The following is a 17529-nucleotide window of genomic DNA, read 5'->3' on the forward strand; positions in this document are numbered from 1 at the left end:
TGTCTGGGTAAATCGCTGTTTCAGCGGCTGAAATGCCTCAGCGGCCGCCGGAGTCCAGAGCAGTCGCTTGCGGGTGCCCTTCAGGAGAGAGGTGAGAAGGCCACCATTGTGCTGAAGCCACGAATGAACTGGCGAACCAGAGGAACCGCTGCAGCTCTTTCACTGTGGTCTGCTGGGACCACTGCAGCACCGCCTTCACCTTGCCCTGGTCCATTGCCCCCCCCCCACACACACACACAAATGTGACAGAGGCCTTGAGGAGCTCACATTTCTTTCCTTTGGCATACAGGTTGTGTTTGTTCAGCCGCTGTAACGCCTGCTGGATATGCGCAATGCTCTCATCCAATGAGCCTGACTAGATCAGGATGTCGTCTATATAGAGGACAACAAAGCATGGCAGCATGCCTGTCCAAAGTGCAGCTATCCACTCACACGCATCTCAGGTCAGGAGAGAGCACACCAGTGACACTTTAGCATCTTCTGTAGGACAGAGGTTTGTCGGCGGATGTGTCGCTGACAGGCGGGTTGATTTGCAGTCAATACATGATGGCTTCAGTCGCAGAGGTTAGATGTTGGAGCTGGCGACCGTGCTTCAGCAACAAAGTAGCAAACCCCGTTGGGTTCACTGGGCGAAGAACTCCTGCTGCTTGGTCTATGTTTGGCATTGTTTTCTGTCACAAAACTAAGGCTTGTTCTAATTATAGCAGGTTTATTAGCTCAGCTAAAAGTCCACAAAGCTAAATCAGGGTCAGCCAGGCAGGGGTCAATAACAGGCATGAGATCATCAGAAAGAAGGAGGATTAGTCAGGATCCAGGCAAGATTCAGGGCAGGTGGCAGGAAACTGTCTCTATTTCAGGCACGAAAAGTTTTCAACGTCTTTCTAAAACCTGGTTTAAAACCAGGAAACCACTCAAGCCGGTCTCAGACTGCTTGTCCAATCTCTCTAAGACATCCTGTTCCTGACTTTCTGCTGTAAACAAGGACAATTACTAAGCTAATGAGTTGAGAAAAAAATGCATGATTGATTGATAACCTCACGGGAGAAATTAATTTGACAATAATAAAGCACTTGGCAAGATAAATAGATAGTGCTGTGAGTTTTCTCCTTGATTGGTAATAGATAGATTGATGGCTGCCTTAATAAATGCTGCTCCTCAGACCAAAATGAGCTGGCTGTGAAGACGACACATTCTTGTACGATGAGATTGTCAAATGTGTGGAGCACCAGGTTGCTTTAACTATGTTTTGGGTTGTTTCACAGCTTTGCTTTATCAAGAATGAAAGAAAAACAGGATCAGTGGCAGGAAAGGACACATTTAAGATAGAGTTTAGTCCAACAGTTACATGTTTGTTTGATTTGTTACAGCTAAATTAAGCACAAAATGTTGGTTTTCAAAAAGTTTCGGGATGGTCTGCTCCAGGCTGAAAGGATGGACCATCGTTCTCACTCATAACCCGAGCATCTGCCGCTGCAGCATTTAGTTTAGTGATGAACTCACAGCTAATAAAAGGGCTACACATGTGTGTGTAAGTGGATGAAAAGGTATGGATGTGTGTGTCAATGTGTGTGTATAAATGTGTAAAATGTGTGTAAGTAAATACATATTTCTGGGTATGTGAATGAATGCATGTGTGGGTGTGAATGTGTGAGTGTGTTTGCATGAGTGTTTGAATAGAGGTGTGTGTGTTTGTGAATACACTACAGTAACAATCTAGAACAAATGAGATCACCTGGATGTCTGGGTGTGTTTTTTTATTAACGAGTCCAGATCACCAAACTTTTAACAAATGGCCCTCCAGCACCCTGACGCCCTGAAAAACCTGCTAGGAAATTAAGCATCTGCATCATAAATCTTGGAAAGTTACAATAATTTGCAATTCACTCCCTCATCAAAGGCAATATTACCCTAATTTATTATCTCCCGGCACGAGGGGCGCGCAAAGGCCGTGGAGATAAGAGTTTATCAGGAGGGGGATTGATTTTCATTAACTGATTGTAATAAAGATGAACTGCCTGCCGTGCATGCTGACCAAGAGCCACACTTTATTGTAATTGGGACAATTTATTTCATGAGTCAGTAGCCCCACTTTTTTGTGCCTCACGTTGAATTTTTTATTCAGATGCCACTCTTCAGTGTAGTGGACCTCAGGTCTTTTTTTTTTTTTTTTCCTTTGATTCCTGATGGAAGAAAACGGAGGTAATGGGATGTACAGAGGTTAAAAAAAGTCTTTGTAGATCACAGATTCTTTAAGTTTTTTCCCATAAAAACACAGAGTTTGGGATGATCATGAACCATGAGAAAGAATTTAAAACTGACTCCGGGAAATCAGAGAGTTTGATTTGAAATATGAAGGAGCAGAAAATAAGGATTCGTTCAATACCAAAAGTTCACCATAGTTCTTTGTAATGTGACGCTGCTTCAAATGACAGAGGTCAAAGGTCTCCTGTAGGTCTTCAGCAGGTTTGGTCCATTCCTCCATGCAGATCTTCTCCAGAGCTGGAGAGTTTCGGAGCTGTTGTTAGGCAACACAGACTTTCAACTCCCTCCACAGGTTCTCTGTTGAATTGACTGGCTTGAACCCCTCAGAACAGGGATGGGCAACTCCAGGCCTCGAAGGACGTATTCCTGCATGCTTTCCAACATAACCAGTTCTGCATGTTCTCATTGGCTGGAAACACCCGAACCTGGTAATTAGTCATGAGTAGGATTGGATATCTGGAAATCATGCAGGTCCTTGAAGCCTGGGGTTGCCCATCCCTGGTCAAGAACCTTCAAAGGTCTTTTACGAGGTCACTTTGGTTGCCATGGAGATGTGTTTGAGATTTTTGTCATACTGCAAGATCTAACCCCATTTTATCCTCACTGATAGACAGAGGTCTTAGACCAAAGTCTCACCAAACATAGATCCATTCGTCCTTTCCACCATGCGGATCAGTCGTTCTGGTTCCTTTGGAAAGAAGCACCCCAAACCACGATGTGACCTCCTCCGTGCTTTACAGTGGTTATGGTGTCCTTGAGATGCAGCTCCTAACAGGGAGTTTTTACCAAAGACTTCCATTCTGGTTTCATCTGACCACATGACCTTCTTCTGATCCTCTTCTGGATCATCCAGATGGTCTCTGGAGAGCTTTAGACAGACCTGGACATGTGCTGGTTCAAGAAGGGGAATCTTTGGAACTCTGCAGGATTTGAATCCATGACATCGTGTGATATCATAGTAACCTGTGTTACTGTGGTGCCGGCTCTCTTCAAGTCACTGACCAGTTCCTCTGTGTTGTTCTGGGCAGTTTTCTCACTGTTCTCCAGATCATTTGTTCCATCAGGTGAGATCTTTCATGGAGGTGGAGGGAGATTGTCAGAGATCTTCTTCCATTTTCTAAAAATTGCTCCAAAAATTGATCTCTTCTCTCCAAACTGTTAGTTTTATCGTAGACTGGTTCATCCCAGTCTGGTTCAAGTCTACCATCACGTCCCTGATGTCATTCGACAGCTCTTTGGTCTTGGTCATAGCGGAGGGCTTCCAGTCTGACTGTTTACAGGTGTGGACAGGTGTCTTTATACAAATAACCAGTCCAAACAGGTGACATTAATACAGGTGGAGGAGAGAAGAGCTCCTTAACCTTGTGTTATCCTAGGCACTTTTACATTGGGAGTTGGGTCATCTAGACCCACTAAACAGTGCTCTGAACCTTTTTTCTTCAATGATTTGTGATCTTTACTGGTGTCCATGGATTACATGAAATCTTTCCACCTTTATCCACCTTTGTCATGGTAGGAAGAACACGTCAATGTGAGGGTGGGGTCATCTAAGATAACACAAGAGTTAAAGAAGAAGAAACAGGTATGTGAGGAACAGAATTCTTTTTCTTTGGAGATAAATCCTTATTTTCTGCTCCGCTAAAGATTTTTTTTTTTAAATCCAACTATGGGATTTCCTGGATTCATGTTTTACATTTCGTCTCAGTTGTTCCTATGGTGAACATCACAGACGAAACTCTTCAGAAGAAGAAGAACAGCTGTCAGAATCTGAGACTGACAAACACGGCAAATAAAAGAGTTAACTGATGTTTTGTCCAATTTAGCTTCCAGCTTCGACAAAGTTTTGCTGATTACACTTGTTGCCTTCCTTTCATCATTAAATTCCAGCCTGTCTTTTAGAGCCACGTGTTGAGCTGTTTTTACTTTGCAGACATCTTGCAGGTCGTTTGTTCTCTATTTGATACTTATCCATCCTCCAGGTGTCCATCCATTTTTTGAATGGAGCGTGTTTTTGGGGAGGAAGCCGGAGAAAACCCATGCATGCATGAGGAGAACATGCAAACTCCACACAGAAAGGACCCAGATGGGACATGAACCAGAACCTTCTCGCTAACCACTACACCACAGTGCAACCAATGATTCTGTCCACCAAGTTCATTTTTCAGTTAAGAGGCATTTTTATGTTCAGCACACCCCTTTAGGTTTACTCACAAACAAGACAGCATCGTCACTAAAGAAGGAAACAGCTTCTGGGCTGGAGCAGCAGCATCTGACAGTTCAGACGCTGGTCAAGGGGGGTTTAGTTTTCCATTACAATGCAACACAACTGTGAGACAGCAAAACATCCAGTTGGAAATTTTATTGTAAAATTGGAAAAAAGAAAAGAAAGAGAGAAAAGCCCCGATAAGCATTTCCTTTGATACATATCTTTATCGTACCGTAACAGGAAAAGAAAGCAAAGAAACGTGGCCAGTTTCAGCAAATAAATAAATAAATTAACATCAAGTTACATTTTTGACCAGATAGTTGATTATAAAATTATTAAATCATTGAAGTAGTCTAAGCAGCAAGTATTAAGAATTACACCAGGGGAAAATGTTTGGTTTCTCAGGCTAAGACAGAACACACTGTTTTTTTTTTTACTTTTTTTTTCTAGGTTTTACTTTTTTAAATATTTATAAAAAAGATACTGCTTTTCCCTGTCAGTTATTTCATGCTGTTCTGATGCTGCCACAAAAACAGGTGGCACTCATACTTAAAAAGAGAAGAATAAGAAAGGAAATGAAAAGAATCGCCTGTAAACAGCATTTTCTCCTTCAGGTTGAAAGTACTGAGATTCATCTGAGCGCCCTGCATGTCGGAGAAGTCTCCTCACAGATATTCATACTGCAGTTTGTGTTTCTGTATGCGTTGTGCTGAGAAACCAGTAAGTTTGCTTAACCCCCCCACACACACATATCAAACCCCAGCCTATAGGAACCCAAAGGAAGGTCCAGTGCTGATTTTTCACAATATACAGATTTCATATTTATAATGAGCTTCAATCTTTTGCATTCAAACCAGATTCCTATTGTTAATACAAGCAGTATTCCAAACCCTCCCCACCCTCAATGAGCATGCTCAGAAACGGAAAGGGCACCATGGCTGCATGGCCTAAAACGATTAATGATAAAAATGATGCAAGAGTGAATCTTTGTCAAATCAAACTTTATCTCAAACACATGCAACTTGTTGAGCAGAGTGCGAGCGAGGATCGCTGCTGTTCTCCTCCTCTGTGAGCCCCACAGAGATTTTCAGCATTTCTGTTTCTGGCTACAAATGCACCTTCTAACCATCACCTCCTGCAGCTTGTAGTGGACATGTATGCGCAGGCGTCTGCACCTGCTTCCATCCACAGAAAATATCCGTTGTCATTTTTCAGTGGTGCTTTAAATAAAGGAAGCATCAATAGCTGCTATCTTTCAATTGATTCTCCCAACCTGTCAGAACACTCACTTTAATCACATTTTAATAATACTTGTAAAAAACCAGAAACTCTTCAGTTCTAAAAAGAGAAAACCTGGACAGGATTTCAGAAATGGGGCTGGCAGCGGCCAGGAGATTGGCTTCAACTCCCTAGTGAGAAGAAGAAATCCAACTTTTCTTTTTTTTGTAAATCAATCCCTTTACAGCCTGAGCAGACCCTCTCTCTACAATGGTACAGTATTTTACAAAAGCAAAGTGTCCTGTGTCAGAGCGATTACTTGTTGGGAGGGGTAACCTGGCAGTAGAGGGCGGAGCTTCAGGGGATATGCTGGCATCATTTGGCAATTGTGGATGAAGAAAGGCATCTCAACAGTTTGGCCAATGCTCTGTAGCCTCCCTCCAACACCACTGATATACTCATGGCACAAAAACTGAGCCAAAGTCCATTCCACTTCTGCTCTGGATTTTAGGAGTCATACCCATGGAAACATGAAATCAGACCGCCGAGGCATGCCATGCTATCTGAAGAATGAGACGGGTGCTGGTATGTCTAATGTTTATGAGATCTGGGATGTTCTGATGTTGTCTGGTGATGAAGAAGGCATCATGCCGGCTCTGGACATATGAAGCACATTTTCAGGCCCGCTGATCTCCAGATGATGGACTCTTGGTGATGATGCTACGGATGATCCAGCTGCTGTTTGCTGAGGAGCTCCCGGTTCTGCTCCGTTCATCTGCAGGAACGTCCAGATTCTGATGGTTGAGGAAACAAAGATGCTGATGGGCGCTGAACTCCAGGGCTGCTCCCCTTTGGATCAGTACTACCCTCATTGTGGTTAGCGTTGGGGCCCCCCAGCACTGGGCTGGTCTCTGTAACAGCAGATGTGCTGATACTTTGACGGGGGGTGGTGGTGGTGGCTGCAGACGCCTCTAAAATCCAGGTGATGAGTTGGATCAAGGTCTCCATGGAGGGACATGCGGTCCTTAGGGTCAGCGGCTGGAATCCGGTTGGTCCTCTTCACACCTTCACATGAACTCTGGGATGAAGTGGCAGACACAATGCAGGTGAACATGCCCCAAAATATACTGTAGCTAACCCATAAATTCTATGCTGCTAAAATAGTAACGTTTTCTTTTCTGAGCACATTTCCTGTTTGACTCTAATGTTCTCAAACCCAGAACTAGAAACCCTTACTGCTTTTATTTTCAACCTGAAGCTATTGTTTCCTGTTAACTTTGAATACTATTAGCAGTAGTTTGTAGTATTAGTTTCATTAATACTATATATGCCTGTTCAGAACAATAAAAATGTTTGGTCCTTTGGTCCCTTGGGGTTGAAAGCTCTACGGCTGCTTATGGAAACGTCCACAGTTCTGCAGAGACAGAAGAAGAGGGAAGGAGACCGGAAGTCTGTAGGAAGCTTCTCGTCTCCACTGCTTTTTCTGATCTTCAAGTTTTAACCCTCATTTGTCCAGGAGACGCCACAGCGCCTCTTTTCATAGATATATAGAATATGTATATAGAAATCTATTTGTTGTTGCTGCTTTTTTGTTTGTTGCTTAATTAACAGATAAAGTCTCAACAAGAAATCAGCTCTGTTGCTGATCTCTCGTGTCTTTCCTCCTCTGCTGGTTCCGGCTCTACTCCTTCACGGATTTTCCTGTTCCTCGCTGAAACGCCTCCTCCTCCTCCTCCTCCTCCTCCTCCTCCTCCAGGTGTCCTTTCACGACCTCGCCTACATCCTCATGTGTAATCGTTGATATGTCTCCAAAAAACTCCTTAAAGTCTTGATTTTTTTTAAAACATATTTTGCGTTCAAAGAAAAAAAGTTCAGCTCCTTCGAGATTTTCTCATGTGTCCTTTAAAACCTGGAAAGGAAAAAAAAGGAGATGTCGGACTTCAGAATGTTGGTTAATCAGAGCATCCTTGTCCTTCAAGTTAGAAAGGCTCTCAAGGTCTGGAGAACCCCAATTCAGTCAAGATGATCCTAACACTCAGCTAACATGTGGCTAAATGCCTTTACTGACTACATCAACAGCCAACGAGCTAGAATGATACTAAAGAAGAAGAAGATCTGTTGGACAGGAAGGAGGAACCAGTTTTCTCCTCAAAGTTCTTCCATTTGAGTCTTCTTGGTAAAAGTTTTGTTTGAGGTTTGCTTCTGTTCTCTATGATCTCTCCTGGTAACTAACATTTCTCATTTACTACTTACAGCATATACTCTTATTTTTAAGAACACTCAAGTCTTCAGGTAATGCAATTCTGGGTCTAATTGACCCAGACCCTCTAAACGGTATTTTTTCTGTTGCGTTTTTTCTAAAAGTGTCCCATATGCTGTTCATTTTTGTGTCCGTCTGTCAATTTGACCCCAAAACCATAAAAAGTGAAGTTTCAGTGTAAATAAATAAGATTTTTGCTGGAAAAAAGCAGACTGACCTCATTGATCACTTAAATCTTTGATCAGATTCTGTATTTCGACCTCATGAAGGACCTGAACTAAAGCTGTGACAAAACCAAGTGATGCTGCTGAACTCGGGATAACCATAACCTTGAAGGGCCAGTTCCAACACTTTGGTGTTTCCTGAAATCACCTGTGCTGCTGCTGTGAAAACTGAAGGTAGGCGGTGTCAGTAAGGGCGGCTGGCGTCCTTCGGTCTCTTTAGCTGCACTTTCAACCTCTTCATCCCGATCTGAAAGCCGTTCATGGCCTGGATAGCTGCCTGGGCACTAGCAGGGTTGTCGAAGCTCACAAAACCTGTGAGGAAGAAAACAATGCTCACGGACGATCTGAGTGAACCTCAACCTGACCTCTGTAACTTATTAAACAAAGAAATGGATCAGAGGCGGAAATCTGTGATGAAGATCAGAAGCTGTTTTCTTTTTTGTAGCAGCAGTTTATTATTACCGTAACTCTTTGACCGTTTAGGAAATTTACGTAATTCCAGCAGATTCTGAAGTGGAGAGAAGCAGCCTTGTGTTGACATGCAACAGTTCATGGTAGAGAACCATGGGGTGTCCAAATCCAGGCCTCGACGGCTGGCCTCTTGCTAGTTTTCCAGAAATCCTGCATTTTCTGATTACCTGGATCAGGTGTGTTTAGCCAATAAGAAGCTTCAACGGCAGGTTGGTTGGAAAACGTGTAGGTCACGGGTAATCGAGGCCTGGAATTGGGCACCCCTGGAACGGAAATCAGCTCATTTTGATGCAGGGAAAGCAGCTTAGCACTGTAAGGCAACACTTAACGGTCATGATGTGTTGCACAACGGTGCAAAAAAGCTACTTTTCTCTGGGTCAGAATCAGCTGATTCAGGTTGTGTTTTAAGTGTCTGTAGGATGTCCACACAAACTAAATACACTCTGATTGTCTAATTTCCTTATTTATGGGATGCCGTGTGGACAGCAGAACTTCTCACCAAAGCACTTGCTCTGGTTGGTTGCTCGGTCCATGAAGACTTTGGATGAGATCACGGTCCCGAATGGCAGGAACATCTGCATGAGTTCATTGTCTCCAAACTCCTGCGGCAGGTGGTAGATGAAAAGGTTACAGCCCTCTGGACCTGAGGACACACAGAGGAACAGCGGTCACACCTCTGCAGCCTTCAGACACACAACACACCTGACCCTGATCCTTCAACCTGAAGAGGGAACACCTAGTACCTGGACTTGCCCTTTGAGATGCTGTTATCAGAAATGATTTGACTTTGCAAAAGCAACTGTCTGACGGCAAGCAGAGGACGGTTCACGGTCCATTGATTTCTGATAATGGACACCTCGTTGAGCACTATGCCTTACATATTTGTACAGAAATTTATTTTTTATACCTAGATATTTATTTTTTTATACTTTTTAATACTTACTACTCTTCTTCTTGGGCCTTGTACTCTGTTGGACAGTCATGAAACTCATTTTAGTATATATTGTATCATGTATGTAGATGTGTATGTATCAAATAAAATCTGAATTTTGTCAATCCATCCTTTTATAGCTGTTTTCTGCAACACTGGGCAGTGTGCTAGAGGTCATCCCTGCTGTCACAGTCAACTTGGTCAACTCGGCGCCCACCCTGAGACTAGAAGGTCGGGAGTCCAAATTGAAGGTCGACCCTAAATACGGGACCTAATGCCTCCCTGTTTGACACTGGTTAAACTGGATGGGGGGGGGGGTGTTAAAGCTCAAATGTGGAGGACAAATGTCACAAACCAAAGTGTGTGACAGCTAATGGGACCTTAGGAGGGGGGTTTGCTTTGGTGTGTCCCATCACTGAGCGACACTAACATCTCCATACAATTACACTGAAGACACTGAAAAGTCCCTCTGCTCTGAGGCGACAGAAACAACAACACAGATCTTTATGGAGTAAATTACTGATATCAAACCTTCTAAAGCTTCATGAGGTCATGACTCTTTGGTTCTGCAGCATTTAGAACTAACAATAGCAACAGTTTTGTGTAGAAATAATCTGTGTCTCTGTCCCAGCATGCAGATCAGCTCTCAACAAAACCCAAACCTGTTCCAACACCGTGGACCCCCCCAACCTAGAAAAGCTTTCTCTCCAGATGATTCAACAAGCAGCAGCATTCAGACCAACACCGTCTTTAGCTCTCTGCCAGTCCCAGGTTCAAGGCCCCCCCCCCCCCCCCCCCACTGCTCTGCCTCGCTCCCAATATAAAAAAAGACACATCAAAACCTAAACTCTTCTGCATGTTCGACTTTTTTGGAATTTAGAAATAGTTATTGTATGGTTTCTGCTCTTGCTCCTATGAAAATTTTGAGGCGCCTTCCCTATGTTTGACGGTTCTAAACACCAGAATCCCGACAATGAAAGTCACATGGATTGGTGGGAGCTCATGTTCATATTAAACATTCATGTAGTTCCATATGTGTCTGTATATTCATCATCATGTTACTCTTAAAGTGAAAAAAATCCTTTAAAAAAACACAAGGCATTTGGATAAACATAATAATAGTTATTTTGACAAAGCAATGTTACCTCACATGAAATCAGTGGACCCATAAGAACACATGACAAGTGTCATCAGTAACAGAAAAGATCGGAAATGTGTTTTTGGTCTGTGGACTGGTCAACAAAATGGTCATTTTCAGGGTTCTGATGGGTAAAAGGGTTTAGTAAAGAGGATGTGAAGTGTCAAATAAATAATGTTCTCTCACCCTCACCTTCTCGCTGCTGCTGTTGCTGCTGCTGGATGACCTGGGGGGCTTGGGGCAGCGTTTGGCTGATGGGGGTCAGCGTGGTTGCCGGGTAGATTGCTGCAGACAGAATGGAGAGAAGGTGTTGAGAACAAGCAGAAGCCCTGCAGTGATGATCTTCTTCATCCTCTAGCAGGTGTAACGGTCCAAGAAGGGGGCGGTGCCTCTCACCTGTGTATTGCTGTACACCTGTGAAGGCTTGCTGAAGTGTGTCAGCTGCGTTGGGGCTCTGGGTGGAGTAGGGCGGCAGGCCGTTGGTGTAGACGGTCTCCACAGCAGGATGTCCGTTGGGCTGATGCGGGATGCCGGTGAATCCGTTGACGATGGGCGTTACGATGCTGGGCACGGCGGAGGTGGTGATGTTGGCTGGTGGAGAACTGAGGCCTGCTGGGGGGAAAAAACTCTCTCTGTTATAGGATGGAGGGAAACAAAGTGAACGGAGCAGTATTACACTACAATCATGAAGGAAACACACACATGCTACACACTCAACGTTCGTGCTGCATCCCTCCTCTAATGCAAGGACACGGGTGCAACATCCGGCTGTCACGTTTCCCGGTCTGCGGCGACACATTCTGTAGAACAAAGTCAACCTGTGAAAAATGAGCCTGTGGGAGGCGTCTGTGTGGGACCCTGCTGGCTCATCCTGCTGCAGATGATGAAACCGCCGTGCAAGTTCAGAGAAAACAATAAAAAAAGGTCCACAGAGCACCAGATTACAGAGGGAGACAGGCCTGAACGAGAGGGACGCTCCGACACACAGATGCCCCTCCCTTTGGAGCATCATATTAAAAAACAACCGGTTGTCAGTTTGACGAATGTGGGGGTCAGGACATGAGTGTGTTTGCCTGATGAGCAGCTGCAGAGAGCTTCCTGAGTGGAATCAGAATGTGATGCTCTGTCCTTCAGAGCGTTTCTGTCAGAAAGGCCTCCGATCATAGAGCAGCATATGCCAGCTCACTGAAGTACGGCTCCCCAGAGGACCACCTCTCACTCTGAGGACTTCCATCCTGATTGGACAGACGGAATAGGTTGTCATGGTTGTCATGGAAACCCTTCAGCATGCCTTATTCCTGCAATCCGGTACCTGAGTGGGTACGGCTGCGTTCGGAGACGTCACCTTGACGTTCACAGAGCGCTGAGGCACATCGCCCCAAACTGGAAACATGATGAGCAAAAGCGTTTCTGCTTCACTCTGACGGTTCATTCCGCCTCAGCACCATCAGGAGGGGCTGGGTGGGGGCAGCTCCGATCCAGTGAGAACTCTGGTTCCCTCTTTTTTGTGTTCCTTTCTTTAAAAGGAGCCCCTCCACTGCTGCTGGTCGTCCGTGGAGCTGTGATGAATGAGACTGCAGCTTCAGCCCATTCTCCTATCAGGACCCAGGAGACCGGCGCTCTCACCGCGAAGGCCAGAGGCAGCTCGTCTGCTCCGGCCACACGCATTCTACTGTACCAGCAGATAATGCACCCTCTCCATCATCAGGCACATTCATTTTCCAAAGCTTAGCGGTGCTGTGGGGGCTCCACTGTCTGGATGAAGGCTGGAGTCTGCTTCACCGCTGCACAGCAGTAAGTAAACACTTGATCCAGACGTAACTGAATTGAAGCAAATATTACTGCAGCGGGGTCATAAATGTGCAGAGACTCTCCAGGGTTTATGATATCAAGGAAAGACAATAACGTGATGCCCGCAAAAACAAAGAGCACACAGAAAAGGCCTTTATGTGGACGACTCATCATCTTTATTCCTTCTGTCACAAAGGTCTAGTTTCCAGCGGGAGCAGAACTGAGAGAAATCTTTAAGCCGCTGTGACTGCAGAGCTCTGACACACAGGTAAACAGGTTTCCAGGTGAGCCTGTGGCTGTCAGCCAACCAGGATTATGACAGCAGATTACATTTTAAAAGAGCGAGCTCTGAACTATTAATCCCTCTTATTAATCCACAAAAGGACGCTATATGCTCACGCGTGTCACGCGCACACATTGCCATTGCGTTTACATTCTTGCTGGTTCTGGCGAGAAGGGGAAAGTGTTGACGTACTCCCTGTAATCGTCGCCTCACAGCAGAACTTTTTGGCTGTGACAGAAGTGTTTGTCATGCTGATTATGTCTTCAAATCACAAAGGACTGCTGCAGAGAGCCGTCGTTACAGTGCGAGGAGCCGCAGCGACTGGAGCAGGCAAAGCAGACGCTTTCATCCCGTCTGCTGTTGACTCTGGCTGAGGGTCAGGGGGGAGGAGCCTAAGGAAGACCCGCTCACACGGCCAGAAAACCCACATGATTGAACCATCAGGTAAGACAGGACACATGAATTCAGCCTTAAATCAGTAGTGAAGGCTTTAAAGCTCATCTGTTGGTGTCCATGGTTACGGGACTGATATGTGTCCAATTTGTAAAAAAAAACTGTGATGAATCGAGGATAAAGTGGATTTTGGTTGAAGAAATTCAAACTCAGTATTTTTTTAACTAATCTGCATATTTTGATTTATTCCTTTGAAACAAACTGAAAATAAAGAAAATGAAAATTTTCACTTCATGTGGTAATTATGATCCTGGAGAATTAAAGAAGCAACATTTAAATCATAGTCAGAAACTTGAATCTGTTTTATGAATCAATCAACTACCGAGTCAAATATCCACACAGATGAGCTTTTTATGTTTTTTTTTATCTAAGGTTATGACAAAACGCATTGGTGCTTTGAATTTAGCGTGCAGAAACACATGTTCCCATAATGTGAGTAAAGCTTCAGAACCTGCCTCTGCTTGTTCTCCTTCTAAAATCACGCTGGATGCCAGACGGTCTTGGAGTTTTCTGTCCATCAAAAGTACACGCAATCATTAATTGCCCTCTGCACTGCAATTGACGTGGAACAAGCCCTTAAAGGTAACCAGGAGCCGGTAGGACAAGTAGTAATAGGAAAGATGGGCGTGTCCAACAGGTTCCTGGTGTTTGCACTGTGGAAGCGTTTAGCACCAGCCGAGGGTTTGAATCCAGCAGTGTTGTTATGGTACAACATCCCATTCCTGTCTGTGCAGCGTCTGCAGCACATCCATGTTTCTATACTTCACCCACCCAACAAGCTCTTCCTCCACCCTCCACCCACTGCTCCACCTCTTCCGCGCTTGTCTTTGCCATGCGCATGTTTTATTTCTTCGCATTTCTCGCAGAGCTGCAGAACATTCGGGTCAAAAAGCATCATCGTGTAGGGAAACCGTCCAGACGAAGAAAATGCTTTTGCATCGGTGGCTCTGACAGGAGTGGGCTTGTTTTTTCTGAGGATGTCTCGTAACCTTTGAGCCTCTTTGAGCTTCAGTCTGCTGCCAAAAAAGGCTTTTATTGTTGCAGAAGTTCCCCAAATGACAGATGAGGATCACACATGATGCTCCGAGATCAAAAGGCTTTTCCTTCCATAAATGAGCTGCTGGAGCTTCCTGTGAACCTGCAGAGACGTGTGACCGACAGCAGAGAAGACTTCATTCTGAGCTCAAACATTTCTGGAAAAATCCAGCTGCCGCTCGGTTGATGAAGAAACTCAAAGCTAAAGTGAAACCCCCCTTACAGCAAAGCGACTCTGTAAAATGAGATTCATATTTCTATAAATTATTCCACTGACTCATTGCACACATTTTGCAATCTCTCAGTAGTGTCACATTCTCTTGGCCTACTTGTACAGACGGCTTTGCCGTAACATCATGTATTCCTATAATGAAGTGTAAAAAAGCTGCAGTCACAGGGATCCAAACCGCCATCAAAGCGGGACGTCTTCATGCTTCATTCAGCAGCAAACTTCAGGATTATTCTCACTTTCTGATTATTTGACGTGACGAAACTCCATGAAGAAGAAGAAACATTTTCTAGATTTTTCTGGAAAGATTCTTAAATGAAAACAGAGCCGTCATTCTTGCTCTTCTTCCATGAAGAATAATCTTTTCAGCAGGAAGGTTTTTGACATGGTGATATCTTCTGATAGGAACATTTTCTAATTTTCTTTCACCTTCTGGCCATGCCCACTGCAAATGTTCATTGATTTATTAATCAACTGCATTCTACGTTTTGGTTTCTTGAATTTTGTTTTGATTTCTAGAATGTAATGTTTTTTTTTTAAATATTATTATTTTGCTTTGTTTTATAGCTGTGTGTTTTTTTTTAATGCGTTTAGTGATTTATTAATGCAATTTGGACTTTAGGGCCACAGTAGTCACAGGAAAAAAGCGGCTCTGATGGGGTCTGCTAATTGTTCAATTTGGACCTTCAGACTTCTGAAATTCTGGATGTAAATTCAGATGCTGCAGATGCAAATACTTTTAGCTGGTATATATAATAAGTCTGACCATTGCAATCCTAAGGAACTGAAACACAAACCGAACAGGTTTCTATGATGAATGACTTCTTTTGTCTTTTTTATAAACAGTGGAAAGTAGGTTAGTCACATGCAAAGCATAGAGAAGAAAGTGAAGGTTCAAAAACCCAGCAGTCTCCATCTTTATATTGGAGTGAATCACATGGAGGTTTGAGCCACCTCTCATTTGTGTCTTTAGTTAAAGATGGACCTGTTTTTACAAGAAAATTCACTTTTGCGGCCTTAACCTCCAGAATATTTCTTTCCCACAAACTAAACAGGTGATTGATGCAGACAGAGCAGGAAACTTTGCAGAAACAGAATTTCTTCAGTCTAATGAAGAATCTGAAAGCTGAATTCGATGATGGGACTCCTCCGCCTGGATCCCTGCTCACCTTACAGATGACAAAGCAGCTGAGCAGAGAGCAACAAAGACTTGTAGCATGTATAATTTATTTTGGCCCATGCTTTGTTGAGCATGAAGTTTCCAGTGTCCAGAGACAAAAAGAATCTGCTGAATCAGCAAATGTAACTCAGTGGGTTGGCATTTCAAAGCGCTCCTCTCTGTAAGGTCTCAGCATCCAGGCGGTTTGTTCTGGAAAACAGAAGCGTCTGCATGCAGATCATGCACAAGTGCTTCAGAGCTCAAGGTCACCACCAGGCATTATGGGTATTCCCTCTGCTGCAGCACCGCAGGCGCTCACAGCAACACGCCAACATCATGTTAGGCTGCGTTGTTGTTGTTTATAAGAAAAACACAAACCAACAACTCACCAACACAAACAGCAAAAAGGAAATGAAACAGAGTGCTCACCCAGGGTTTGATGAAACTCACCCGACACCGGGGTCATGGGGGTGGGGGGGAGACTGTTGATGTTAAGCGGCCCCATCTGGTGTATCTGTGTGGCGGGAAAAGCCACGCTCGGTGTGAGGTAACCTCCGTGGCTGGCCGCCATGATGGCTGCCTGCTGCTGCATGAGCTAAAGAAGAGGGACATGGAGAGATGGGCGTAGGACAGGAGGGTGTGGAGAGGTGGAGGTGGTGGTGATGGTGGTGAAATGTAAATATAGTGAAATGCAAAACAACAGAGAAAGAGAAAAAACAAAGCTGGAGCAGAGGGATGCATCAGGAGGTCAATGGATGGATGGATGGATGAATGCATGAAAAGGAAGTAGAAATAGAATAAAGGAAGTAGAAATAGAATAAAGGGAGTAGAAAAAAAGCCAGTCAAGCTTTGTTTGGTGGATCTTCTGTCCTTCCAGCAGGATGCTTTACAGTTTTTCTCAGTCGCTTTAGTACAATTCTCAGATCAGAATGAAATTCCCAAAACTATTTGTTCAATCTTCACATCACATCACACATCACTTTTTCGAACAAGTTGCAATTGCTTTGGTACATCCATGCAAATGATAATGTACAATTCTCTGCTCTTTGCTACATTATCAATTGTTTATGTCATGTTGATCCAAATGTATTATATAGTTCACTGTGCAATAGTCTTACTCCTCAAAACACCCAGTCAGTAGTTCATCGTATAAGTCGTTAACTGCAAAATGGTTGACCAAGTTGTCATAATGTGACAAACATATTTCCCTGCATTGCAAGAGAGGATATTCGCTGTAATGTGGATGAGAATTTGTGGCCTAACATACAGGAAGGACAAGAGGTGTAGGAAGACCACACCAATTCCTACTGCACTGCCTGTACTGTTGTACAGAATATTGTCCTATCTTTTTTCCCGTTTCTGTTACTGCAGTGGTTTTTTTTTCTATGTTGGTATGACATGGTCTGTCAACAAATTACAATATGAAAAATAAAAGTGTAAATGTGAATCTTGTCCAGTCTCTTGCAATCAAACAAAAAAGGTGTAACTTAAATTTTACAACAATAATTGTCATCAAAACTTTAGCCATAGTTTACATCAGAACCTCCCTCTAAAGTACACAGTTATATTGACAACATGACTAAGTCATTTGACTGTCTTGTTCGTAGACAATGACACAAGGACTTGACATTCTGATGGTACTGACATGTTCAATGACATAAAGACTTAGTTTTGAGAGATGAACTAAAGATTTTGAGCAAGTTACAGGCTTTTGCAAGAAATCCATAGTGTTTTGCTGTTTGTACAAATTGTTTTGAGAAATGCACACATGAATTTGCAAACTTCAATTCTGATCTGAGAATTGCACTAAAGCGACTGAGAAAAACTGTAATAGCTCACACAGATCAGGTCATTCATAAAAGCATATTA

The 17529-nt window shown here is 43.7% G+C and overlaps 1 protein-coding gene across 10 annotated transcripts in view; it reads right to left on the bottom strand.

Annotated features, from left to right (window-relative positions):
- Nucleotides 1–4606: 4606 nt before the first annotated feature.
- celf5 (CUGBP Elav-like family member 5) overlaps nt 4607–17529 on the bottom strand; it is a 172975-nt gene continuing 160052 nt past the window's right edge. For 2 of the 10 annotated variants that reach the window (XM_020702246.2, XM_020702245.2), the window contains exons 7-12: nt 16111–16255; nt 11107–11319; nt 10903–10995; nt 9141–9284; nt 8319–8482; nt 4607–7595 (exon numbers count right to left, since the gene is read on the bottom strand). In XM_020702246.2, the coding sequence (XP_020557905.1) occupies nt 8355–8482; nt 9141–9284; nt 10903–10995; nt 11107–11319; nt 16111–16255 (723 nt within the window). In that variant the 3' untranslated portion in view covers nt 4607–7595; nt 8319–8354. Of the gene's footprint in view, nt 7599–8318; nt 8483–9140; nt 9285–10896; nt 10996–11106; nt 11323–16089; nt 16256–17529 lie in introns of all 10 variants that reach the window. The other 8 variants (XM_020702243.2, XM_011473840.3, XM_020702241.2 and 5 more) reach the window with 7 other exon arrangements.

Source organism: Oryzias latipes, chromosome 4 (assembly GCF_002234675.1).
Source record: "Oryzias latipes chromosome 4, ASM223467v1".
Taxonomy (NCBI): domain Eukaryota; kingdom Metazoa; phylum Chordata; class Actinopteri; order Beloniformes; family Adrianichthyidae; genus Oryzias; species Oryzias latipes.